Here is a 27,968-nt window from a genome sequence, read left to right on the forward strand (position 1 = left end):
AAGTTGTTTCTACTTGTGATTTAAAGACACACCCCTCTCTCCCACATGCATACAAGCACAGACCTGCATGTACACTGTCTCTTCCAGAGCCTGACGCTCCAGGCCCCCAGCACATGTGAAATCCAGGTGTGACTTTCTAGGCATGGCCTCGTAAGGAAGGGCCTGGCTCACTCCTCGGCTCCCTCCTCCCAGCCAGAAACAGTTAATTGCCAGCTCCAGGCTGCCTCCAGCCCAGCCCTAATCGCGGATCTCCGGCTGGGCTGCGCTGAGGCTGAGCGGGCCAGGCCAGGCTGGGGTTGTGTGAGCAGTGGGAGCATTCTTCCAAGGTAATGATTAAGCTGAGTGCCTGGTAGGGGCACGGGCTGAGAGCCGGGAAGGTGAGTCCTATTCACACCTCGGCCAGGCTGTGGTGGCCAGGACTGGTTAGGGAAGGCAGGGCCCCAATGCGCAGGGGCCTGAGCCAGCAGCCGCAGCCTCCTGCCTGCACAAGGGCGGCTCGGAGCATCTCAGGGTTGGGGCCTTTGCTGCCTGACCTGCCAGGACTTTGTCCTCACCCCCGGCACCATGAAGCTCCAAGTGTTCTGGACTGGGCTGGAATATACCTGCCGGCTCCTGGGCATCACCACTGCTGCAGGTAAGACCCCGCCTCCCGGCTGCTGTTCCTGCACACGGGCACGGCAGATAGGGCTGCCTGAGGGATGAGAGGTAGCTGGGAGACAGCGGGCACATCTGGCCACTTCTATGCTTCCAATTTTTCCCTAGACTCCCAGAAACATTGCTCTGTAGAGCAGCAGCAGGGGCAGCGGGGCGAGCCTCAGGCCAGGGGCCAGAGGGCTGGGTGCTGGATCTCTTCTTGGCGACTCTTCCTCCCTGTGACCTTGGGAAGCCTCAAGATCCTCATCTGCAAAATGATTCCAGGGGTCCACCCCACCTCCTCAGAGAGTTGTCATGAGGTGGAGGTGGAGACAGAAGGTGAAGGTAGAAAGGTCTGGGCCTCGCTGTGTAGCTACAAAAGGTCACCTGAGCTCATCCTGCTTTACTCAAACCGCAGCCCTGCCTCATGGAGAGGGAATTCCCAGTCATGAGCAGCTCTGCCTTTGGGGGACAGGCTGAGCTAGGCTGCACACAGAAATCACAGGCTTCCCTCAGTCCTGTGCTGGACCCTGTTAACAGAACATTCTGCAGGAACACAGACTCCCATCTGTGGTCTGCACTGTGGTCTTAGCAGCAGAAATGCTTCCCTGTGCTGGGATCCCCTCCTTCACCCAGTGGGATCACAGGGCTTCTCAACTGGCCAGGAGGGCAGACAGTTAGGGCAGAGCCCACAGCCAGCCATCATCCTGAGCCCTGCCTGCTCACTTCCCCAGGGCAGGCCTGACTCTTACCCCCAGACCCCCTAAGGGGCCAGGATCTGTATTGCAGAAGTAAAGAAGCAGCATTCTGAGCCCTTAACTCTGAGCCACATTGTCCCTTGGGGACAAAGAAGAGACACACCCCCTAACAAAGCCCTTCCCCACCACTGGGCAAAAGCTTACCCAAAGGTCTTGCCAAATGGGAAACTTTTCCCAGGTCAAATTCAAGTAGTCCTGGTTCCTGCCCCAGCCGAGTCACTTACCTGATGTATGACCTTGAGGAGCCCCTGACCCCACTGGGACTGCACTTTCCGATCTGTACAATGGAGATGCTGGCCAGGTGTTTGGACAGATCAAGGATGCAGAAACTGAGCATGCCTAAGCAGAACTGAGGATGAAAACCTCTCAGCAGAAGCCCCCATGACACACTCCAGAGCTCAGCTGGGTCATTTCTAGAGCACTGGGCTGGGTTCAGCTGCGAGCTGACCAGTGGGCTCGTCCAGTATCTAGGTTGTGAGTTAGATCATGAAGGGCTGCTGGATGGTTTAACCCCGACCCACCTGCTGCAAGATGGAGCACCTGAGCTCCAATGCAGGTGGTGACCTTGCCCAAGGTCATGCTGCATGTCAGAGGGACAGCCAGCCCGGAGCCCTGGTCCTTCAACTTTCACAAAGGCCAGGGCTCTGGCCAAAGCCTTCCCTGCCTTCCAGAGTAGGAAGCCTGCCCAGCAGACAGCAAGAGGAGGTTCACAATTCCTCTGCTGAGGTTGTGAGTGGAGGCACTGATGAAGCAGCCAGATCCAGCCCCTTTCAGAACCATGCCATCCACACCTACAGGAATAATGCCCAAGGTCCCCAACAAGCCATCCTGGGGAGAGGAAGGCCACCCTAAATAGGTTCTCATGTCTGTTGATCTGAGTCCACCCTGCTCCCTCTAGAATTTGGTTTCCAAATCTGTACAATGCCAGGAATCCGGGTTTCCCCAGGCACACTCCACCCCGATCTGAGCCCCACCTCCTGTTGAGACGCTATTCTAAGATGTATGCACTTATCCTTCTAATGGATTCGCTGGAAACAGTTTAACATCCTGATTTATCTCAGTCAATGGAAGAGTTTGCAGCACGTCACACTCCCACCACGCGCAGCATACACACACACACACACACACACACACACACACACACACACACACACACGCAGTGCTGATCTTAACCACAGCCTTTATCTCCGCACGGGGGACTGCTGTTAATGCTGAGAATGGGCCTCCCTCTTGGTTTTGAGAGGAGATTCAGACTAAAAATAGCCCATGAGGTGCCTGCTAATGGCCAGGCTTTCAAACGATCTTGCTTGGGCTTTCTAGAATGCTGGGAGCGAGCAGGAGGCTAGGGAGAGGGGTTTGGTGTTCTTGGGCAAATCTCGAGTTTCTTCCAGCATCACTGAACTCCTGGCCCCTTTCCAGTACATAAGATTTGCAAATTCCTTATTCTTTTAAGCCTCTTTTTTGTTGAAATCCCCTGTTGAAAAGTCCAGGCTTCAATTATAAGGGCACTGCTGCTAGAGAGGAAATAAGACTGGAAATAGAGGGCCTCACTTTGCAGAAAGCCTAGGGAGGGACCTAAGGTGGCTCCTTGTCTCCTGCAGGTAGGCAGGGTGGATTTGTTAAAAGCTAGAAAGACATATGACCCAAGGGCACTCAGAGTGTCACCTGCAGGGACCAGGCGGCTGCTAAAAGGCTATAGCCTCTCATTAGCAGCCTCCTCCCTGGACTCCCTGAAGACAGGATTGGGGCTGTCCAAAGCACTGAGAGCACCTGGTAGGTGCCTTTGCCAGCATGTCAAGACCCCATGACTGTGGGTGAAGCCACAGCCTTTGGACGAAGCCTCCTTAGGATTCCTCGCACCCCCACCAGCCATTCTTGCCCCCCACCCCGCACAATGTCCAGCCCCACATTACAAGGGGTTCCAGAGCAAGCACAGACAAATCATTGCTGCCACCACATGGGGGTAAACAGGCCAAGGGCTGCTGCACCTGGGTGGAAGCGTTTCTAAAATTAGAAAATTCCCTCCCTTTGCAGCAGTCACGTGGTTTCCAGGCCATCACAGACCACTCCTGCATTGTTTACACCGGGCTCATTCGCATCACCTGTCTGGCCCGGAATGCGGGGGTCGGGGGGCGCACGGGGGTCCATGTGCATGCATACGCCTGTGTGATGTCTAAGTGCCTCAGTTGCTGACACGCGGCATCCATTACTGCCCACAGAGGCAGACATAGCTGGGAAACCACACATAAGCTGCGAGCACCCCACCTCCCGCTGTGAGGATGCTGGGACTCCTGCCTGTCCATCCCTCAAAGCAGGTTCTTCCGGCGTCCACTGGAGACAGGGTAAAGATGTCCTGAGTGCGAGACTCAAGCCCCAGAGGAGGCTCAGCCCTGTGACAGGTTCTCAGCACAGACCAAATGGCAGGAAAGGGGGCCTGGGAAATGCCTTTAACTGAGCCTGGAGCACAGCAGTCCAGGGCACTCCTCCTCTATGAGATGAGAAAGGGCCTGTCCCACAGCACTGGTCCCAGGGCTGGCTTCCCTTAGAACTTCAGCCTTCCTCTTTCCCTTTTACCTCGGGGGAATCGCAAACAACTGACTCGCCACTCCCCAGCCCCTGCCGCAGTGGCCAGGGAAGAGAATGGGAAGAGCCCCCTGTGTGGACAGAGGATACACCTCTCAGGCCCTCCAGGCTGGGCATGGAGGGAAGGGCAGACATGTCCCTGGGCCCTGCCCTGCAGAGAAAGCCTTCCCCTCCAGGCTGTGCCCTCACTCGCAGATGCGCATGGGCTTCCCCAAAAGAGGCTTGCTCAGAAAATATCTCTGGGCACTTGAGCAAGGCCTCCCAACTTCCCTCAGAACAAAGAGACTCCAGCTTGGGTCCCCACTGACCCCACTTCAGGGCTGTATTTCACTCTCCCAGCCTCTGCCCAGAGCAGGGGTAGCTGAGAACGAACATGATTATTTGAGTAAATAACGTGGCCCAAGCTTTGCATGCACTATGTATTTTAAATGCTTCCAAGGAAATTTGGGAGTATCTCATTTCATTACAGTATCTCATTTCATCCTTCTAACTGTCCTTGGAGACATCATCATGTTCATCCTCATACCCACTGTACAGAAAGGGAAACCAAGGCTTGGTGGGGTGAAGCACCTTGCTCAAGGTCTCACACCAGGAAGCAAGAAGGCAAAGTTCCACCTGATGGTGGTCTGGTCCTGGGACCCCACTCCTAATCGCTGTTTCCTCCACCTGAGTCAGGATTTAAAAGTATGTCTCTTTGTATTTTGATGACCCACGATGCAGGATGCAAAACACACAGAGGAGAGCAGGAGAGGCTTGATCAGAACTGCCCCATCCTCTACCCTCATGCTCCTGCCCTTGGTCAGTTCTGATCAGGCAGGTGGGGTCATGGTGAGCACACAGGTCCACTAGAACACACAGTCCAGTATCACCAAACACTTCTTAAATTTCAGGAGACTGATAGTCAATGCAGCTGTCCATTCTCTGTCTCAAGATTGCCACACGTGCTTTAACCAGCACCACCATGACTTTCTCCAGCCAAACCTGCTTCTGGACCCCATCTGGAGACAGTCAAATCTGCACACATTTCCAAAGGGAACTATCACGGTAGCGCTTGCTTTGATGGGTCCAGAGGTGCAGGGCTGACAGCATGCTTTATGTTTGTAGTCTCACTCCAGCCCCACAAATGCCTCTGAGGCTGTCTGTCCCTCAGAGCAGGTCCTCCCCAGGCTGAGTTCAGTCCCATTTTACAACTGAGGAAATGGAAGCTCAGAACATTGAGGTAGCCTGGCAGAGGTCACATGGGCATGAGACAGAAGTCTGGTGTTGGAACTCCACTCTGCCCAAACAGGGCTGTGCTGTGGCAGCTCCAAAGCAAAGGGCATAGCAGAGCCAGCGGGGACATGAAGGGGTTGGAGACAGAGCTGTTCTGAGCAAACTCTGCCTGTCAGGCTGACATGCTGTTTCTCACAAATTGAGTGCTTGGAATCAACCTGGGATCACTAAGGGGTTCTGTTTTGTTCTGGGTTTTGACCCATTAACCCGTTTCTCTATGTAACAGACAAGGCCACATTTTCAAATACTCCTGTGCTTCCCAAGCAGTTAGAGCCTTGGTTTATTAACGCAGATTAGGAGAAAAGAATGATTTAAAACCCAGCTGTTCTCATTATATTTTAAAGGGTACACCAAATGCATAGTTTGACCTTAGCCCTGTTCAAAGCCTTCAGGAAAACAAATGCTTCCGAAGCAAACGTCTTGGGCCCTCCATGCTAATTTCACCCCTTTTACATGTGTATCCCCGTGACCACCTCCTGCTGTTTAAGAAAGCAGGAGGCATCACGCATTCCAAGGCCTCACAGGTGATTTCTCACCCAAGTGTGCCCACATTGTGTTTCAGACCTTCCCAGTGAATGTTGATTGTTTTCCTTTTCTGGTACAATCAGCTCCATGAGTAAATGAAATCTGCCTCCTTTTGTTCCCCCACCCCACCGCCCCCTACCTGCTGCAGTGGCCAGTGGCCAGGGAAGAGAATGGGAAGAGCCCCCTGTGTGAGGCAGTCTCAGGCCCTCCAGGCTGGGCGTGGCGGGAAGGGCAGACATGTCCCTGGGCCCTGCCCTGCAGAGAAAGCCTTCCCCTCCAGGCTGTGCCCTCACTCGCAGATGCGCATGGGCTTCCCCAAAAGAGGCTTGCTCAGAAAATGTCTCTGAGCTCTTGAGCAAGGCCTTCCAATTTTCCTCAGATCAAAGAGGCTCCAGCCTGAGGCCCCACTGTCGCCACTCCAGGGCTGTGTTTCACTCTCCCAGCCTCTGCCCAGAGCAGGGGTAGCTGAGAATCAACATGGTTTTTGAGTAAATACTGTGGCCCAAGCTTTGCACTAGGCAGACAGTAGGATTTGGTTCAAGCATTTCTTTCTTCACTACTTCGTGCCTGTGCCTTGTTTCTCGATTTAGAACAAGAAATCTGGAACTTCAGTTAGGTTTCATTTACTCGGCAAACTGTTGCTGAGCTCCCAGTCATGCAGTGTAGACACACGGATTAGGATGGCAAGACCTTGCCCAGTGCGAGCGCATGGGCCGGACAGAGAACCAAACCAGTGAACGCACATCCAGGCACCAAGCACTGCAGCATAGCATTTAGGAGAAGGTCTGAAAACACAATGGGGGCTCGCTTGGGTGAGAAATCACCTGCATCTGTGTCCTGCTCTACCGCTTACTACGTGCATGACCTTAGGCACGTCACCTAACCTCTGCAAACTTCAGTTTCCTCATCTACGAAATGGGGACAGCCACTGTATCTACCCTTTGGAGTTGTGAAGACTCAATGAAACAGTGGCTAAAGCAGCAAGCTGCCTGGCACACAGATTCTCACTCAGTGTTGGCTAATGTGAGAGGAACAGGCAGAGCATGGAGCTGCGTAGCATGAGTTATCGGTTCCTTTCGTAGGATGAAGAAGAAGGAAGATCCAAGGAAAGGAGCAAAGCAGCATGTGGCCCATAAGGCTGGAAAGAGGAAGGGGCTACACTGGAAAGGGAGTCATATTGGGAGACATTTCCCATCACATTCTGAGCTTTGGTTGTGAAGATCAGCCCACAGGAACTAGGTTATTGCTACACCACATAGAGTGAGCCAACCAGAGGAAAGATGGCAGCCCTGTTTTATTTTTCATGGGATGACAGCTCTTTCAAGATTGTCCTGGGTTCTGTTCAGCCTTCTGAAGACAGCTGCGAACAAAAATAAATGTTGTCTGATGTAAGTGGCTGACACTGTGGAGAAGGGGCTCAGGAAACCCCCCAGGAGGCCAGGAAATGGTCAGATGAAGAAGCCTGATGTATGTAGAATGGATAGAGAACAAGGAGGGCACAGACAATGCTATCTGGAAACCTGCCATGTGGATGAGTGAGCAGATGCATTCTCCTTGAACACTGAGAAAGAATAGGAAGTGAATACCTCGGGTCTCCCTGATATTGTGATCTAGAAGAAATGTCTCCTGTGAGCCTGTATGTTTGTTTTCATGCTGCTGATAAAGACATACCCCAGACTGGGAAATTTACACACAAAAAAAGAGTTTTAATTGGACTTAGAATTCCACGTGGCCAGGGAAGCCTCACGATCATGGCGGAAAGCAAGGTGGAGCAAGTCACGTCTTACATGGACGGCAGCAGGCAATGAGAGGGAGCTTGTGCAGGGAAACTCCTCTTTTTAAAACCGTCAGATCTCCTGAGACTTATTCACTATCATGAGAACAACACAGGGAAAAACTTGCCCCCATGATTCAATTACCTCCCACCAGGTCCCTCCCACAACAGGTGGGAAATTTCAAGATGAGATTTGGGTGGGAATACAGCCAAACCATATCAGGGTCCTTACAAGGAAGATGCTATTCTACACGGGAGACACTATCCTCAACAGTGCCAATGAGCTATGTGAGTCTGCAGAGTCCTTCCTAATCACCAAAGAGAGGGGTGTCAGCCCAGATGGCCTCACAGGTGAATTCTACCAACACTTAAGGAAGAAATAATATCTACTCCACACAAACTCTTCCAGAAATTTGAAAGGAGGGACTTCTTCTCAACTCCTTCTATAAAATCAGTATTTATATGGATTCCAAAACTAGACAAAGATATCACAGGAAAACTATAGACTAATAACCTTCATCAACATAGATGCAAAAATTCTAAGCGAAGTTTTAACAAATAAAAGTATATTGAAAGGATAATATATGATAACCAAGTGGAGTTCATCTCAGAAATGCAACATTGTTTTAATATTTGAAAAATCAGTTAACATAACTGACCATGTGTTATGGACTAAATGTTTGTGTACCCTCAGCCAAATTCATATGTGGAAATCCTAACACCCACGATGCTTTTATTGGGAGGTAGGGCCTTCTCTGAATGGAATTAGTGTCCTTATAAAAGAGACCTGAGAGAGCTCCCTGGGCCCTCTTACCACACCATGTGCAGTTACAGTGAGAAGACAGTTTTCTGTAAGGAAAGGGGTCCCTCAAACACCAAATCTGCCAGCACCTTGATCTTGCACTTCCCAGCCTCCAGAACTGTAGGAAATAAATTTCTGTTGTCTGTAAGTCACCCAGTTTATGGGATTTTGTTATAGCAGCTGAAATGGACTAAGACATCATGTTTAAAAACTAAAAAAGAAAAGCCATATTATCATCTAAACAGACACCAAGTTTTAAGTAAAATCCAACATTTCTTTATGATTAAAATAAAACTAGCATCAGTAAACTAGAAACAGAAGGAAACTCCCTCAATCTTAAAAGGTCGTTACAGAAAACGTACATCTACTTAAATGTAAAAGATCAGGTGCTTCCTCCTAAGATTAGGAACAAGGCAAGGGTGTCCCCTCTACCACTTTCAGTCAGCATCTTACTGGAGGTTCTAGCCAGTGCAAGAAACAGAACAAAATGTATACAGATTGTCAAGGAAAAGTAAAAACTTCATTCACAGGTGATATTATCATCTCTAGAAAATCTAATAGAATCTACCCCTAAAGCTACTCGAGCTCATGGAGGGAATAGAAAGATTGCAGAAGACAAGCTCGATATATAATAATCAACTATGGAAATAATATTTCCATACATTAGCAACAAACAATTAGAAAATAAAATCTTTAAAAATACAATGGATAATAGCATCAACCATTCGAAATTCTTAGGGATAAATCTGACAAAAGATGTAAAATAAACTACACTAGAAACTAGAAAGCATTGCTGAGAGATAATAAAGTAAATCTAAAAGAATGAAGATATGTCTTGTTGATGGGTCAGAAGCCTGGCTCAATGTTGTTAAGACATTAGCTCTCCCCTAAATTGCTATACAGTTTCAATACAAGATCAATCTGAAGTCTCTTCCAACTGAATGTCCATAAATGTCTACCATGAAATCCTTCCCTTTTCCCACGCTGTCTCTGAACCCTGGCTCACGTGCGTCATCGGAACTGATCTCCACATGCAGGTAAACCTCACCACCATGCTTACTGCTTGCACAACTTCTGAGCTAAGAATCCTGCAGCTACTATCTTACTGTCCCAGATAATTCACAGCAACTGGTTCCAGCATCTCTGTAGTCTTAGAAATGGTGCAAATCTAGCTTTTCATCTCTACCCTGGTGGTGACCACCTCTCTTGGACTGTCCACGCCCATTGTCATCAGCCTGGAGCATCCTTCCCTGAGGTGTCCTTGGAGATCCTAAGTCCAGCAGGAGATGAGAATGAAGGAAAGCAATAAATATATATGGTGGGTTCTGAGGCTGCCCTCAGCAAAGGTGAGTACAGAATTCTCATCCAATGCCCGGGCATTCAGTGCCAAGGTCACTGCCTGGCACAAAAACCCAGTTAGTGTGGCCTCTGGTGACTGTGAAGCATCCCATGTTGCCACCAAGGGCGTCACAACGAATGCAAGACAGATGTCAAAATTCAACCCATGGAGTCAGAATGGATAAGCAACAGTGGACCATGGGGTGAAGCCTATGGCAAAAGCCACAGCAGCCTGAGACCAGGGCGATATCTCCTTAGCAGGCAGCCCCACAGATGTCCCAGCCCCAGGAACATGCTGGCCTGAGCCCTGTGGGGTCCCTAGCAGGGTTATAGAGGGCTAACACAAGAGATGAGGAGACAGATGGGAGTTTGGGTCACTTATATCCCAACTGGGCTTTGAGAAGGGACCTCAAAGTAAATCAGTGAACAACAAACAACATTGGTGCATAGGGAAGAGCTTTTTGGCCACACACACACACACACACACACAAAAAAAAAAAAAAAAAACCCACAAGTGTGTTAATGGAAGCAAAGGATGAGAATAAGCCCTCTCCTTCCCCTGGAGAATACTGATGGAAACAGCCTGCCTCTTATAATAGCTTTCCTAGCCATCGTCTGCATTTGTGCAGCACTCTTATTTACTTAGACCCAGCACTGGTGGGCACCGTTATGCATGGTTTTACTTGCCCCATCTTCCAGAAGAAGATGCAGACCAAAGATTTAATCACCTTTGTGAAGATGCAGGACTCGGTTTTTTTGATGCAAGCCCCATGTTCTTTCTGCTCCAGGGCAGCCCCCTGCTAGCATTCATCCACCCATGCTGAAACCAGAGCTCCAGGATGAGAAGGATGCTCACACCATGACTGCCCGCCCCAAGCCTGCACCACAGGTCTTGACCCAGGATCTCTGATCTCTGCTAAGCCTGAACTACAACGAACAGCTCAGGAAAGCAACACAGAAGCAAGCCCTGGCCCCTGAGAGAAGAACGTTCCTATACTGAAGTTGGACGTGGCCCAGACAGGAAGGACAGAGACTGGAGGGAAGGAAATAACAAGATGAGAGAGGCCAGGCTTGTCCAGGAATGGCTCCACTGAGGTGCGAGCCAGGGTGCCTCATGGAATTGTGCAGGGAGTGAGACAGAGGCGTAGGGTGAGCTGTGCTGGGGTGGGTATATGGTGCCTCTGTTAGGCTGGGGTGAGAGTAACTGGGGGACCTGAGGTGGGGTAATAGGGAGGGATGGAAGGAGTCAAAGGCCACTAATGGCATGTCGAGCAGCACTGCCCAGCGCCCCGTGCCCCTTCACCTGGATGGGTAAGACAGGCGGATCGAGGCAAGTCTCAGGCATTTCATTCTTGCAGAGAATTGGGTGTCATGAGGCTGTGATTCTGGGGGTAGTAGGGTCTTCGTCCCATTGCTTGTCTCCATTGATCAGCTCCTAATCATTGATCAGCTGATCCAAAGATCAGCTCTTCAGTCCCTGGTCCCAGCTGAGGGCAATGCCTCAGAGGTATCTGTGCCAGTGAGTTGCTGATTCAGGCCAATCGCTTTCACACTGGACTAGCACCCTGTGAAGGCAGAGTTTCCGAGACGCCAGCCCCACTGTCCTGCGAGGAGGATGGAAGGCCAGCACTCAGGCCAAATTCCACAAGGAGCTAGAAGCCCTCAGACCCTGGGCCACCCAAATCTCTGCATGCCAGGGCCACAGCTACCACTCTCAGGGCTAGGGAAGAGCCTACACTGCCCCTGAGGGAGGGAGTGTCACCTTGGGCTCAGAGTGAGGGCCACATTACATTATAATGAGGACCCCCTGAATGTTACCATCAGCACCCCCTAGATTTTAAGAGGAGCACCTCCTTCATTTTAGAACACCTTTTTATTTAACGGCAAATATCTTCTTAGTTTTAAGGAGAACACCCCCTTAATGAACGAGCACCCCCATGATCTTAGGAGGCATGCCTCCTTCATTTTGAGCCCTGTTGTCTTTCTGGGCCCACCCTGGTCCTGGTTCTCTGGGTGTCATAACTTCTCTGTGTTTAACAGAGAGCCCTGCCTAAATCTGAAAACCGGGCAGAAGACTAAGGTCCAATTCCACAAAACAAGGAGTGGGCCACCCTCACCCATGGGTTGAAGTGAGGCCTCTGAGAGGGCGGGGGGCCCACCTGTGCCGTCTCTGGGAACAGACGCTCAGAATACAGGAGAGGAGCTTCTCCTTAACCTGTGCCAATCCCATTCCTCGTTCAAGCCACCACTAAATTTCAGGTGGCACTTCATGTTCACCTCCTGCCAATTCTGGAGACTAATCCCCTGGAAGAAAACATTTAGGAAACTCCAGGCTCTGGGTAAAAACATTTTGGGGTCCTGTATATATATCATGCGGAACTGGGATGCCTTCCAGGGAGATTTGTTCCCAGCACAGTCCAATCAGCACACCAGACTAGGGTCTTCCACAGCCAGCCCCATGTGGCTGTGTGGGGTGTGTGTTCGAGACGGTTCACAGAATTCCTGCAGCAGGGAATCTCACTTTTTTCTTCCTTCACTTTTTCTGCTGGGTATGTTTACAAAATGCAGCTGTGGGAGGGACCTGCTTTGGATGATACAGGGTTCTCCTCCACAGATCCTCGATGAAGTCTTAAGATGTAAAGCCACCAATAGGATTCCATGACTCAGTGGGAGTCCCCAGACACCACCCCTACTCCTAGGAGCCTGAATCTCCAAGGATATGGGGCAGGTGCTACAGGACCCAGAAATGCTTACTCCCAAGGAGTCAGAATATAATGCTTACTCCTAAGAAGTCAGACCAGACACAGGGACTTCCATGCCAAAATCTCAGGTAGCTAGATGACAGAGTAAGCTGCTTTTCCAGTCACCCATGTGTGGCTGCATAACAGGCCACTCTAAAACTTAGTAACGTAAGACTACAATCATGTGATTATGCCCAAAACGTTGTGGTTCTGGAATTTTGGCAGAAAGCAGTGGAAGCAGCTCACCTCTGCTCCAGGATGACTGGGGCCACAGGTGGGTTCACAGGTAGGGTGGCTGGCATGGCTCACAGGGCTGAGGTGGCTCATCTGATGCTTTGGCTCTGATTGTTGGTTGGGTCCATCACTTCCAGTCTATGTCACATCTGCTGGAGCTGGAATGTCAAAGATAACTTCTTCTGTCATTTGTCCTGTGCAAAGCTGAACCAGCTGGGACTGTTGTGCCCCCCATCTCTCTCTCTCTCTCTCTCTCTCTCTCTCTCTCTCTCTCTCTCTCTCTCTCTCTCTCTCTCTCTCTCTCTCTCTCTCTCTCTCTCTCTCTCTCTCTCTCTCATTTCTTTCTCTCTCTTTTTAGCAGTCTCTCTACAAGGCTGGCTTGGGCTTCCTCACAATATGTTGGTCTCACTCCTCAGAGATTAGCAGGAGTGTCTTCACAGCAAAGCCATTCTAAGCCAACTTTCCTGAGAGATGGCACCCAGCACATCGCTGAGAAAACTGGGAGACCTTAGGGTTGGCAGTTCCCACTTGGGAGGTGTGCAGATGAAACGAGACGTATGGAGAGGGCCTACTGTCTGCATGGCATGTGGTGGTACCTGGGTGACAGGCAACAGGGCTGACACACACAGGAAGCTTCCAATCCCAGACACATCTCCTGGCCAGTCCACATCTCTGCCTCCTACTGCTCAGATAAAGCCCAAACATCAACCTGCAATGGCAGGGCATGCCTTCTGCTTTATTCCTGGGAAGCCTCCTTCACTGGGTCCCCACACAGAATAGACCCTCCACTCTCCTGGCCCTACTGTGCCACTGAACAACAAAGCCACCTGTGCCACACCTTCAGGAGCCAAGCCAGAACCGCTTAAAGCCCAAGCCAACAAAGAGCACTGGTAGATACCCTGTGCTGGGAGAAGGGGTGGCCAGGAGCACCTGGAGCTAGTCTCTGCCCCCCAGCCACCACCAAATGTCACCAAAGTCTCTCACCAGCTGCACAGGATCAGGGAGCTTTCTGAAATACCAATCCAATCTAAACACGAGTCTCCTGCTCACACTGTGGAACCCGATATTTAAGGACCCCACAGTCGCCTTGATCCACGGGCACTGCCCACTGCCCCCCACCGTGCCCCTGCTCCTGCTGTTAGGGACCCCCACCCCCCACAATGCTTGGCCCCTCCGTCGGCACAGGTTCATCCCTGCTGCTTTCCTAGTCCACTCTGGCTTCCTCTTTATTCATCTTTCCTCATAGTCCCACGAGTGACCCCTCCTCTCTGGCCCCAGATCTCTTGAGTGACCTCATCCAGCCTGGGTCACTGCCCTCACTGAATACACTTTTCTCAGTCCACATCACACCTCTCCTGCTGGACTAAGTATACCCCAGGAATGAGCCCGGTGCCTGGGCCAACCAGTAACCACCAAAGACCACGTGGGCCTAGAAGAAGCAGGCAGGAGCCACCCCCTCACCGCCCCAGGAGGGTGGGCCTGCCGCTCCCAGCAGAGCTGCCTGAGCATCGAGGCCAGAAGCAGACAGAGCAGAGGACAGAGGAGGGACTCAGTGTGGGTTCGTGTTGTCTCAACCTGGCATGCTCTGCGTCCAGGAACACAAACCCCAAAAGTGGGAGGATCAAGCAGGAAGCGATGACCCCTTGGCCTGAACGTCAAAGGGCTTTACCATCTCTCGTGAGTGCCCCACTGATTCCCTTCGACCTTGTGTGCATTGAGGAGCCGTACTCCCGGCTCCCCACTCTCTCCTCCTCCCGCCAAAGGGCATCTGTCAGTCTTGGCATGCAGAATCAAGCCGGCTGTGGTTGGGAGGGAGCTTGTGGGAGAGTGGCCCCATGCCCCTCAGTGCAAAGTGGCTGGCTGGACACTGAGAAAGCTGCCAGGGCCGAGTTGGGGGAAGGAGTCGCCTCTTTGCATTGATCACCTGACATCTATCAGGCACTAAGCCGTGCGTTCCAGACTCGTTTTCTCCAATCCAAGCAATGACTCTGTGAGTTATAACTTATGCTGCCCCTTCCACAGATGAGAAAACACAGCTTGGATGAGTTCAGTACTTACCACTTGTGTGTAATGACACATAGAACTGGGATGTCCATCCAGCTCTCATTTCTCTGTTGCCATTTTTTTATTATTTTTTTAATGCAAACCAGCACTGTCTCTACAGTATTCCTTGAACGCCCCTCTGACTGCTGACCCTTTGTTTGCCTAAAGAATACAAAACAAACACTGCCATGTGTGTACCTATGCAACAATCTTGCATGTTCTTCACATGTACCCCAAAACCAAAAATGCAATAATAAAAAAAAGAAAAATAAAAAAGAATACAAAACAAAAAGCATCAAAATAGCTGTTCACATGCCAAACAGGTACAGGTCCAGGGAGGAAGCTGAGTTCCCAAGACCCTCTCCTGCCATCTGCTGGTCGTCAGCCAAAAGCCCCTGCAAATCGGCCAAGATGAGCTGCCATGTGGGTGGAGCCCACGCCTGCCCTATGGAGGGCTCAACGCAGGCGTCAGCCCTGACTCAAACACCCTTCCCTGGCGCAGGGCAGGAAGCACTCCTTCCCCAGTCAGTGATTCACTGAGCACCCATGACATGCTTGGCATCAGTTAGCTGATTGCAGTCCTCATGACCACCGTGTGCAGGAGGTATCATGAGAAAACTGAGACTCAGAGAGATTGGGTGACTGTGCTATGAACTGGAAAATGAGAGGCCGAAACTCCGGCTCTGACCTGGGCATGCATCCATAGTTGGGTGGTTGGTTTAACTTACATTCTGTGTGCCTCAGTTTCCTCTACGTAAAGTGGGAATAACAAGAGTACCTTCTCGTAGGACTGCTGCGATGATTAAATAAGTGAATGAATTCTGAGTGCTGAGAACAGGACGTGGCAAAAACCAGATAAATGGGCATTTGCCTGCATAACACACACATACTCACATGCACTCACATATTCACACAAGCACATTCACACACATACACTCCATACACACATGCACTCACACACACTGTCACATAGACACACACACTTACGCTCACATATACACTCACATATACTCACATATTTGCACATGCACACTCACATGCATACACTCACATACACATGTACACACGCTCTCACACACACACACTCACATATACACTCACATACACTCACACTCACACATGCACATTTATACACATACACTCCATACACACATACATGCACTCACACACACACACACACTGACACGTATACTCACATATAACCACACTCACACATATACATTCCCACACATGCACTCATATATACACATTCACACACATACACTCACATGCTCACACATGCCATACACTCACACATACACTCACACATACATGCACTCACAAGCCTACCCACACAGACACACACACGTGTACACACATGCACACATGCATGCCAGCAGGCAGTGGGAAGCAGGAAACACACACCACCTAGAGCTGGCAGCCTCCATCTGGTCTCTGGGACCTCGCTTTCCAGCATGTGTCCCTGAGTGAACTACACAGGCCAGTGAGCCTCGTCCTCCACTGGGAACTGTGGAGAGTGGCACTCCTGTGCCACAGGCCTGCTGGAAGGGCCAGGACGTGTGCACCGTGGTGTGAAGCTCTGAAGTGCTCTGTAAGTTTGGACCCTTCACTGACACTGCAGTGGCCCGTTAGCATCGCCAGTGCTTGCCCCAGGTGAGCCAGCAGGGCAGCTGGAACCCGGAGAGGGTGGGAGACTTAGCTTCTCCCTTTTGTGAACCGAGAGGCTGGTGGCACGTTAGTGTGGGCAGTCGCCCCTGAAGCACAGTGTTGCCCATCCATCACTCAGAAAACAGAAACGCGTCTTCTCACCTGCCTAGATCCAAGTGCTTCGTCTCCCAATCCCCTGCCCCAGTATCTCTGTGATCACCCCCTCGCCCTGGAATCGAGGGGTGGAGTGCTGGTGGCTTCAGTGCAAGGCTCTTCCCTGCTCTCCAGGAGGGGAGTTTCAGTACTGGATGAAGGGCTCCCTTCAGCTTGGGACACCAGAGGATGGAAGCCCACACAATGCCCCTGCCAGGGAAGAGAGGAAGCACCAGAAGCCAGGAAGCAGCCCCATGTGCAGCAGGGATAATGACAGCGCAGCCCACCATCTTTGACTGGGAGGGAGAGAGGATGAAGCCACCCTCCAGCACATAGCAGGGACGTTATCAGAGCCCAGAGAGAAACAGGGTACCCAGCAGTGTAATCAGTTAGGGGCAGAAAGACATCTGCTCAGCAGGCCAATGCACTGCTCCTGGGATGCTTCTATTGGGGACTGCAAGGGGCAGTGCTGTGCTGGTTGCGGGAAGCCGTGGGAGCCAGCAAATCCCTGTAAAAGAACACCCAGAGACAGCAAGTCTAGAAAGGCAGGTGAAATTCACCCAGGACAAATGGAAGGTCAGCACCAACTGCCAAGAAAGGGCAGGAGGAGAGCTGAGGCTGAGCAACATCTCCTTGTCAGAGCGAAAGCCCAGGGGTTTAATCAGTACTGGGTCCAAAGCAATGAGCAATGAGTGTGACCTGCAGCCAACCACCCCTCAGCAAGCAAGACCAAGACCATGCAACAGCAACCAGTGACCCGAGCAAGAGAACAGGGCTGGGGCACAGCCCATCCATGGCCAAGCCCTGAAGCCAGACACACAACACACACTGGTGTGGGCCCCAGCACATGGCCAAGAACAGCTGCGAACCGAGGGGCTGGTGGCATGTTAGTGTGGGCAGTCGCTGGGGGCACTAAGGGTGGCTGCTCTGGGGAGGCTTAATCAGAAGCCTTCTGGGCTCTGCCTGGAGTTCCAGGGACCAATCCCGGAGGCTTCCTGCTCTCTTGCACCTTGCCAGTCACAGCTGCCTGTGCCATGAAGAGAAGAATCTACCTTGGCTCTCAGTCCCCAGGGAGAAGGCTCACTCCACAACCAAGGAACCCTCGACAGGCTGGGCTGTGGTGTAGAGCACCAGGCCCACTCTTCCTTCTTCTCTTGCCCCTTAGTGTTGATCGGCGTGGGCACTGAGACCTTCCTCCGGGGGCAGTTCAAAAGCCTGGCTTTCTATCTGCTGTGAGTATCTGTGCACATGCCACTTTTGACCTGCAAGTTCTGCTCAACTCATCCTACATCTGTCTACTCAGAATAACTCAGGGCAGTCCCCTTCCCATGCTAGTTCATCTTTATCTCAGGGGTGAAGGGAGTCAATGGGGGGGCTCTAGAATAGTTCCTGGTTTGTGCAGACCATCCTGTAAATCAATGAATTATCCTTTCTACCCACCTATCTATCCACCAATTCATCCAGCTAGCCACCCATTTATCCATTTATCTGCCCATCCATTCATCAACCCACCTATACATTCACTCACCCACCAATCTATTCACCCATTCACCCATCCATTCATCCATCTATCCACCCATCTACCCGCCCACCCACCTATCCATCTATTCATCCATCCACCCAGCCATCCATCCATCTACCCATATATGCATACTACATACACACCCATTCACCCATCCACCCACCCATTTATCCATCTATCATCCAGTTTATCCAGCCAGCCACTCATCTATCCATCCACCTGCCTATTCATCCATCTATCCACCTACACATCCATCCATCCATCCATCCAACTACCCATCCACCCAACCATCCATCCATCCACCCTCCATCCATTTATTCACCCACCCATCTATTCATCCATTCACTCACCCATCTATCCATGTACCCACCAATCTATCCATTTACCTATCTGTCTATTCATTTACCCATCCATCCATCTATCCATCCATCCACCCACCCACCTACCCATCTATTAATCCATTCATCTATCTACTCATCCATACACCAACCTGTCCATGCACCTCATCAATCATTTCTTTTTTCAGCAAATGTTAACTGAGCTCTTGTTTTAGAGAGAGAGGAATCAGGTCAAAGGAATACATATTTGAGCTTCTCTACATGCTAAACGCAGTTAAATGTCTTGTTTGCATTACGTTATTTAACTTTCACAGCACTGTAAGAGCAGTGCATATTGGCCTAGTTTTACAGATGAGAAAATTCAGGAGTAAGCAGGTTAGCCCACATCACCAGACTCATGAACAGCAGGACTCAGATTCGCACCCAAGACCCTTTTGCTCCCCAGATGATGTCTTTTCTTCTCCACTACCAGCTACCTCTGAAAATGTGCCCTGGCAGGAAGGTGATCACCGTGCAGTGGTGACCCAGGGGGTGAGAAGAACCTGGGTCTCTGCCCCAGTATCTCTGCAGCCCCATCCTAAGGGGCTTCCAGCAGTTTCTTCCTAATGATATAGGAAGCCTGTGTGTTCTAGCCCCCCTAATCCTGAGGAGCTTACTGAGCTGAGAAGCAATAGGTAACAGTTAACCAAGCTGCCCCACAAATGTCGTGTTTTGCCTGCAGGGTCACCAGGCTGTGACCTCCACTCCCCTCCCTCCTCCAGATCTGCCTCCACCTTCAGGTGATAGAGGGCTGTGTGCCCATCGTTGACGGGGCAAATCTCTCTATGCCTTAGTTTCCTCATCTGTAAACCGATAGAAATTATAGTGTTTATTGTAAAATTATTGCAAGATATTTGCAGGGCCTTTCGAACTGTGTTTGGCCCACAGCAATCATTACATAAATGTTAGTTGTTAACATTTTAAAACCACGGAGTAAGAGTGAGGCTGATGCTGGGTGGCATAGAGAGTGAGAAGAATGGCAATCACCAAATGATGTAAATAATCACAGGGAGAGAGAAATGATAACTAGAATTGGTATAATCACAGTGTGCAAGCATGGCCCCAAGAGCTTTAAAAATGCTGTTTAATTCTTAGAACAATTTTATTGCCGATGCACTGTAATAACCCCCAGTTTACCGATGAGGACACTGAGGTACAGAAAAGTCACACCTCTCATCTGTGGTCACACAGCTGATTGGGAGAAACACCCATGGCTCTGAGGAAACCCTGGCCCCAAGCCACCTTCTGTACAACACTATCCACTTTCATTCATTCATTGCAATGCCCATTAATGGAGCCCAAGAATGCCCTCTGGCAGTTTACAGACTGGTGGCTCTTGTCATATGGTACCACATGGAGAAGCAGGAGGAGGTCACCAGACAGACTGGAGAGAGAAGGGGAAGGCCTTCCAGGAAGGACTCACTTGTACAAAAGCTCCTGTGGCACCTGACAGCTTTCTGTGTTGTCAAGGGAACATGGAGAGTAGGCAGTGAGACCCTCCATAAGTACCTATTCCATTTCCAAGGATTCTGATGTGAGTCTAGTGGTGGCCAGGGAGCCATGAATTCTACACATTCCTGATCAGAGGCTGATTGCAGGGTCCCTGGACCACACTGGGAGCAAAAGGAGGCTTCAAGGCGTCCTGTTTCAGGAGGAACATGATGAGATTCGGCCATCAGGCATCCCAGAGTGACAGAGTGGAGGAACAGGAGACAGGCCGGGATAAGCGAGGAAGTGGAGCCAGGGAAGGGGTCATGGGGCAGGGCCTGAACCCAGGCAATGTCCAGGAGGTCAGAGAACAGGAGCCATTTGGAAGGTGTTGAAGGAATGTAATCAATAACTCCTGGTGACTGTTAGGGCAATGGGAAAAGGAAGAAGGAAAGGGTCAGGAACAGGTCCAGCTTTAAGGCTGGAACACAGGCAGTGTGTGTCCATCCTGGTGACCAGCAGGTAGAAGGACATGCTTACCAGTGTCACACAGGGTGTCAGCTGAACACCATCTCACCTGCTGGCCACGGTGCCCTCCCCACCCATCTCTGACCCCCGGCCCCACCCTTTCCCAATGCGGCCCTGGCCTGGAGACAGTCCCTGGTGGCTGTTGTCTGGACGAGTCTAGGTCAGTCCACTGGCTGTAGATGTGATGTCCAGGAGGCCACGTGTGAGAGGTCAGCCCTCAAGAAAGTGAAGGAGGACAGAGGCGTCAGCCTCCCTCACCTGTCTCCACCGCAGGTTTACAGGAGCTGCTGTCGCCATATGCGAAGGGGCTTACTTTGTGGCTCAGCTGCTGGCCATCTGCTTCCAGTAAGTAGTCTCCAAAGAGACCCCTTCACTGCCCACCCCAGCCCCAGATACCCCAGATGTTTCCACCCAAGAGCTCACATCCAGGGAATGTCCTGCTCCTGAAGCCACCATGGACAGGATCCCCCCTCCCGCCCCGAGGTACAGCCAGCTTGGCCTGGAGTTGGGCCCAGGCCCACACACTCCGTTGCCTTCTTTGCCCTGGCCCCAACCAGGAGAACCAACCAACACATTCATTCAGGACCTGTCCCTGCCCAGAATCCCCAGAAAAGTCCAGCTGCCCGTCACCAGGAGCAGCCAGTCACTGGGCCCCGGTGTCCGAGCCATCTTCCATGGGATAAGGACCCTGCCCCAAGCTGGGAGTGAGCAGAGCTGGGTTTGGGAACTGGCTCTGTCTCTTCCTAATGTTGGGGGCCAAGTCAGGGGTGGTACATCATAGGGCAAGAGGGCAGACCCTGCAGGATCTCGTGAGGCCCCTGCTGCTGCCGAGCCTACACTCAGTAGGTGGAGGCTGTCGTCAGTGGGACCAAGGACTGGGGTCCTGGACCACAGCTCTCGGAACCTAGACACTGGTCCCTGGGTGGTCAGTGATAGAGCTAGGCCTCAGATCCAGCTGTCCCAGCACCTTGCAAGGCCTCCCAGAGTCACCAGCCCTAAGGCAGAAAGCTTTCCCCTTCTGCTGAATTCCACTGCCAAGGTGTGCTTGAAACTTCAGCTGGGGAGAAGGCTGGGGAGTAATCGGCCCTGGATGGACTCCACTGCGCCCCGCCACCAGACGCACACAGGAATGGGCACCAGGGGGCATCAGTGAGCCATCGCACTCCCTCCTGCTGCGCTTAAGAGAGCAGCGCTTTGGGCCACCTGCTCTGTGCACTCCCTCAAAGCTACAGGGGCAGGATGCGGCTGTGCAGAGCCCCAGCTCTAGGCCAATTCAGAGGATGAAGGTGCTGGGTCTAAAGGCAGGCACTTGCCCTCTGTGAAACCTGGAGGCAGCGCCCCTGAAGGAAGCTGCTCAACATCAGGCTTCTGCCAGGGACATGCGTGGTCCCTGTGCAGTTAGAAAAGAAGCCTTTCTAGGCCGACACTGTCTTGTGCCTAGGCGAGGCTGGGCAAACAGGGCACAGCTGGATTCCAGCCTGTTCACCCACCTGGCCAGGCCTCCTGTGCAGTACACTGCAAGCACAGTGCCCCTGCTCAGGGCTCCCGAACTGCACACTTTATCTGCACTGTGAGCCCTGAGTCTCCCACTGTCTTCCTCACTGACCCAGGCAGCTTCCTGAGAGCATTAACTTGCTTCCCCCTTGACCAGAAAGATAGGGCTTGACAGCCTTTCAAAAAATCGTGGACCCTCTAGAGGGACTCAGGCAAGCCCACTCATTGTGGAACCCACAGCAAGGACCACAGGGCCTCCTGCTCAGCCCCGGCCCACTGCAGAGCCTGCCCACAGTAGGGACAAGCTCAGACCACGGCCTCCTGTCTTGCTGGGGTTTACCTGGGGCACCTTCTCCTAACCTAGGCTCCCTTCCCCTAGGTGTCAACCAGGGTCCCTGGCAGACAGAGCAAGGGAGAAGGCCCACTGGCTGGGCTGCTTCCAGAAGTTCCTGGCCTACCTGCTGCTGTCAGTGGCCTGCTTCCTGCACCCGGTCCTGGTCTGGCATGTGACCATCCCAGGTAAGAGCACAGGGATAGAAGTATGCAGCCCCAGCACAGGGGGGCTCTGAGCAGGAGGGGCTACCCCTCAAAGCCCAGCTCCAGTGGTAGTTCCAGGGTCCATACCTGCCCCACTGTCCTCTCTGACCTAGAGGGTGGGCATGAGGAATCACAGGAATGCCAGGCATCCTCCATGCTGACCAAAAGGCAGGAATGTCCCAAGAAGTGCATCCTTCCTGCATAGAACCATCCAGAAGCGGAACTACGAAGTGGAGCTCACCTTTCCTCCCACTGACCGTGTGCGCGGAGCTTCCCAAGGGTGCGACATGGCTTCCTTGCCCAGCTTCCCAAGGGTGCGACATGGCCACTTCCCTGCCCAGACCCTTCCGTATCTCCTCAGTGTCTACCCATAAGGTCCAAACTCCTCAGCCTGGGTTGAAAGGCACTTTGGCTTGGAACCACGGAAAACCTGCACAGCCTCATCTACTTCCACTTCACCGGGTGCATACCACTGACCAGCCTGGCTTCTGATGGCAGAACCCAGGATTTCTTGCTCCCACCTCTTCAGCTTCATCCATGACCTTTTCTGCTAATGTCCTTCTCCTCTCTGCTCCCTGTCTGTGAAAACTGTGCCCCCTCCTCATGAACCCGTCTACCATACAGGGAAGCCAGCCCTCCAGGGATACCATGTTGAAAAGCAGAGCCCCCATCCTTCGCATCCCCGTCCCAGCCTCCAGGTGGACCCCCAAATCTGATGTGGGTGTGAAAACAAGCCAGGCAAGAGGGCCACACAGGGGCCTGTGCATGGCCACACAGCGCAAGGCTACAGGAGCCCTGCTGCGCGGCTTGCTTGCAAGGCCTCTGGATTTTCTCCGTGACTCATGCAGTGTCCTGACCTCCGGCTCTTTTCCAGGCTCCATGCTCATCATCACCGGCCTGGCCTACTTCCTTCTGAGCAAGAGGAAGAAGAGGAAAGCTGCCCCCGAGGTGCTGGCCTCCCCAGAGCAGTACACAGACCCCTCCAGCAGCGCTGTGAGCACCACTGGCTCTGGGGACACAGAGCAAACCTACACCTTCCATGGAGCCCTCAAGGAGGGGCCCAGCTCCCTCTTCATCCACATGAAGAGCATCCTGAAGGGGACCAAGAAATCCAGTGCCCTCCAGCCTCCCAACACCCTGATGGAGCTGAGCCTGGAGCCAGCCGACTCCCTGGCCAAGAAAAAGCAGGTGCACTTTGAAGACAACGTGGTCCGCATCGTCCCCTCCCTCGCCGAAGGTCTGGATGATGAGGACAGCGAGCCAGAGGAGACCACCTCGGACACAACACCCATCATCCCCCCTCCCCAGGCCCCACTCTTCCTGTCATCTCTTACAGCCACTGGCCTGTTCTGAGCCTTGCTTCAGCCTGGAGGACACTCAGTGAGGGGTCTACCTAACTCGATGGCCCCCTCTGGAGTTTCAGCATCTTCTGAGGTCAGCTTCTCAAGGGTAACCAGACACCCCCATGCTGGCTGAGCCCCTGAGGCCATCAGGAGGTGTGACAGGCCAGCATTTCTGCAGAAGCCTCAAGGGAGGCACGAACAAGGCTCACGCCACCTCAAGCCAGCAGAAGCTCCTTCCTCCTGGCCACAGGTGGGGAAACCCTTGTGCTTCCCCAGTGAAACCATCCCTCCCACTGCACATGAGGCTGCAGGTGCTACTGCCTCAGCCCAGAAGAGCCAGAGGATGTCTACCCAGGAAACGCCTCTGGGCTTTCCTTACTCCTGACCCAGGGACCAGCACTCCATGAGGAACCTATGGTCCGCCCATCTCTGAAGGCCCAGGGAAGCATCAGCAACTTAAGCGTCTCTAAGACAGGAGAAGGTGGCCATGGGTCTTGACCATTCAAGACTGCTCAGGGCCAGGAAGAGAGGCTACAAGCCTCTGGTGGGAGCAGCCGGCCATTAGCCGCATTCTCTGCATGCTCTAGGGCTGGGCCTGAGCGACTCAGGGAAACAATACCACTCTGTGCTCACTGTGGGAACGCCAGACCAGATGAGCAAAGCTCATTCCAGAAGCATGGCCGGGGGCTCCCTGCCTCCCCACCACATGGCCTTTCCAAGATTCCAAGCAGATGACGCAAACCGAAAGCCACTAAAAGCCTATGGCAGTTCCCAGCAGTGAGTGCCAGGGCCCAGGACGCAGTGCCCGCTGTGTGCAGGACCACAGAGGCTGCCCAGAGGTCACACAGCACAGAGAAGTGGCATCCTTAAGTGCCTGGTAGCAGAATAGGTGATAAATATAAACGTCTTCAAAATGGAAGAAAGCGAGGCGAGGAAGAGGCGGGAAAACGGGAGAACAGGAGGAAGGTGGGCAGGCAGGCAAGTTCTCTGCCATGGAACTTTGCCACAGCAGTGACAGTTAACCCAGAAGAAACCAAGGCAGTTGAGTCAAATTTTCCTTTGTAAACTGTAAAGGATTTGCAGTATAGATTTTCCTTCTGAAAATTGCCATTGGGTCCACGAGGTTGTTGCCAAGAAGAGCAGACACCATTCTTCACGGCAGCTGCAGTGACGGAACAGTCAGGAGGAAGAGTCCTGTGACTTCCCAGTCCCCGTGGGGCCTGACGCCAGGCTCCATAAAGCGAGCCTTAGAGCGCACGCTCCACAGTCTAATGCGAAACCTGTGTTTGTGCTTGCACGCTTTTCAACGTTCCCTACAAGTTATTTTACAAAGGTATGAAAACAATGGCCAACCAGAAGCTAGTATCAGTTTGGTGCCTAAGTGCAGCAGGTGTTCCAGATAAGCAGATAAGCAGAGCGCTTCCTGTGGTAACCTAGGTCGGAGTCTCCAGTCAGATGACAAATGGCTAATCAAGACATTCCTGCGAGCCTTCGATGGCGAGAGCAGCAGAGCTGCTTCTACAGCTGCCATCAAGGCAGGACCTCAGGATCTGACCATCCACAGTCAGGGAAGAGGGAACAATATGCGACATGGGTATGGGTAGGCGGTAGGCAAGGATTGCGCCCTGTGGCTGATGGGCCATGTGTCCCAGGCAGGTCCCTGTGCACAGAAAGAGTCTAAGTGGAGTGGAGCCAGGCATCTTCCCCCTGTCGTGTGTGGAAGGGGAATGCGATGGCCACAGACATCCTCCCGGCACGGTCATGGCCAGCCTCTGACGTTCCTGTGCATCAGAGCACTCTTTCCTCAGAGCCCCAGCCAGCAGAGCTGGATGGCCAGGTTGCAAGAAGCAAACCAGAAAGTCTGATGTCAAAGCTGTCAGATCCTGTTTAATAAACACTTCTGTAAACCCAAGTGCAGAGTGTTGTTTAGGGTGTGTGTTAAAGGTGAGATGTGTGTTGGGAGCACGATTTGGGAGGTATCTTAGAGTGTGCACTGGGAGTCCCAGTGATGATGCGATGGGATTCTGAGGCACCTAGGCTTCCTGGAGATTGTCATCAGTGAAGGGAGAGTCTGCTGGCGCGCAGTGTTAGAGGACAGTTATGATCTTACCTAGATTAGTAAAGTTCTCAAACACTCATGGCTACCAAAAGAAAAAAGCTGGAGGGAGATCATTAAGTAGGCCAGAACTCTCACCCATCAGTGGACCAGGCAAGAAAGTGGCATCTTCCTCACTTCCTCATAAGCAGATGAGCATCACGTGCCTCCATTGATTCTCAGCCTGAGAACTCTGTGACCACATCCTTGTCCAGTAGAATCCCTGCAAAGCAGATGTTGTAATAATCTGCACCCTTGCCAAGAAGCAAAGACTAGTAGGGCTGGCCCTGCCGTGATCCCCCCTCCCTGTCTCAGCAGAGAGGGGAGCATTTTGTAGATGAAGAACAGAGTGACAGGAAGAAGAAAGAGCACCAGGCTGAGGACCATTCGACCTCCACTAATACACAACTGACCTTGCTCAAGACCCTTCCCATCTCTGGCTCAGGTTTCCCTATTAAGTGGGACTCACAGCAGTAACTCCACAAGACAGGGGCAAGTGCTTTTCAGAGAACTGCAAATCACAAGTCACTGTGATTGCACCACGTCCCTAACCCTACGGAGGCCTCGCCGTGAGGGGCACTGAGGAGGCACCACCCTGACTTGCGTCTGTGGCAAGGCCAGTTCAGGTCCAAGAGCGCCTGTCTCCACTCGTTTCCAGTGCTAGAGCCTGGGGAGGGTACAACCACCAACCCCTACCTCAGAGGAAAGCTGCAGTGTGGACCCCACATTTGTGAGCAGCTACACCCTAGGAGTCACACCGTGGGTCCTCTGTCTCCCTCTCCCATCAGCCCTAAGGTGGTTTTTTGGTTTTAGTTTCCTGAAATATCTTTATTGAGATATAATTCATGTAACATAAAATTCACCAATTTAATGTGTACAGCTGGGCCAGGTACAGTGGCTCATGCCTGTAATCCAAGCACCTTGGGAGGCCAAGGCAGGGGAATCCCTTGAGCCCAGGAATGTGAGACCAGCCTGGGGAACATAGCAAAACTTCGTTCCTACCAAAAATACAAAACATTAGCCAGGCATGGTGGCACACACCTGTAGTTCCAGCTAGTCAGGAGGCAAAGATGGAAGAATGGCTTGAGCCCAGGAGGTCAAGGCTGCAGTGAGCTGAGATCGTTCCACTGCACTCCAGCCTGGGAAACTGAGTGAGACCCTGTCTCAAAACAATCTTTTAAAAAACGTTAAATTTTTTTTTAAAAAGTGTACAGCTAAACACTTTCTAGTATAGACTCTTAAACTATGTTCATCAAAATGTTAATTCACAACATTTCCATCATCCCCAAAAGGAAACACAACCCAACACCCATTTGCAGTCACTCCCTACCTCCCATCACCTACGTTAAGCAACCATTAATCTACTTTCTGTCATACAAACTGAATCGTTTAATAATGATTTTTTGTGACTTTGTTTACTTAGCATGTTTCTGAGGTTCATCCATGTCGTAGCATGTATCTTCATTTCTTTTCATGGCTGAATAGTACTCCATTGTATGGATATACCACCTTCTGTTTATCCATTCGTTTGTTAATGGACACTGGGGTTGTTTCCATTTTGTATCTATAATGAATAACACTGCTATGAACATTCGTGTACACATTTTTGTTTTAACATCTGCTTTCACTTCTCTTGGGTTTAAATCTAGGGGTGGAATTGCTGGGTCCTGTGGTAACTCTATGTTTAACTTCTTGAGGAAATGCCAAACTGTTTTCCAGAGGGGCTGTACCGTTTTACTTTCCCACCTGCAGTGTACGAGGGTTCTGATTTCTCCGTACCAACACGTGTCATCATCTTTTTTATTACAGTCAGGCATCCACTTAATGACCAATAGTGTTGAGCATCTTTCATGAAATTACTGGCCTTTGAATACCTTCTTTAAGCAGTGTCTATTCAAATGCTTTGCCTGTTTTTTAATTGGGTTGTCTTTTCATTTTGGTTATAAGAGTTTTTAATATACTCTGGATACTGTATCCTTTACAGATATATGATTGGCAAATATTTTCACCCATTATTTTCAATTATTTTCACCCATTCTGTAGGTTCTCTTTTTACTTTCTTTCTTTTTTCTTTCCTTTTTTTTTTTTTTTTTTTTTTTTTGAGACTGGGTCTCACTCTCTCCCCCAGACAGGAGAGCAGT

At 51.5% G+C, this 27,968-nt stretch overlaps 1 protein-coding gene across 1 annotated transcript; it reads left to right on the plus strand.

Moving 5' to 3' along the window:
- The first annotated feature begins 248 nt into the window (after positions 1 to 248).
- Positions 249 to 27,907, plus strand: TMEM72 (transmembrane protein 72). Its single transcript, XM_003930006.4, has 5 exons — positions 249 to 634; positions 17,669 to 17,735; positions 20,632 to 20,703; positions 22,232 to 22,371; positions 23,264 to 27,907. The coding sequence occupies exons 1-5, from the start codon at positions 565 to 567 to the stop codon at positions 23,740 to 23,742; spliced, it is 828 nt and encodes a 275-aa protein (XP_003930055.2). The 5' UTR covers positions 249 to 564; the 3' UTR covers positions 23,743 to 27,907.
- Positions 27,908 to 27,968: the final 61 nt, after the last annotated feature.

The sequence above is a fragment of the Saimiri boliviensis genome, chromosome 12, assembly GCF_048565385.1.
Source record: "Saimiri boliviensis isolate mSaiBol1 chromosome 12, mSaiBol1.pri, whole genome shotgun sequence".
Lineage (NCBI taxonomy): Eukaryota > Metazoa > Chordata > Mammalia > Primates > Cebidae > Saimiri > Saimiri boliviensis.

What these genes read in the sequence shown, in the direction of transcription:
- TMEM72 (XM_003930006.4), top strand. Translation starts at nt 565, where the DNA reads ATGAAGCTCCAAGTGTTCTGGACTGGGCTGGAATATACCTGCCGGCTC. An exon ending in AGCCTGGCTTTCTATCTGCT is followed by an intron (nt 17,736 to 20,631) that starts GTGAGTATCTGT and finishes TCTCCACCGCAG; the next exon opens with GTTTACAGGAGCTGCTGTCG. An exon ending in CTGGCATGTGACCATCCCAG is followed by an intron (nt 22,372 to 23,263) that starts GTAAGAGCACAG and finishes GCTCTTTTCCAG; the next exon opens with GCTCCATGCTCATCATCACC.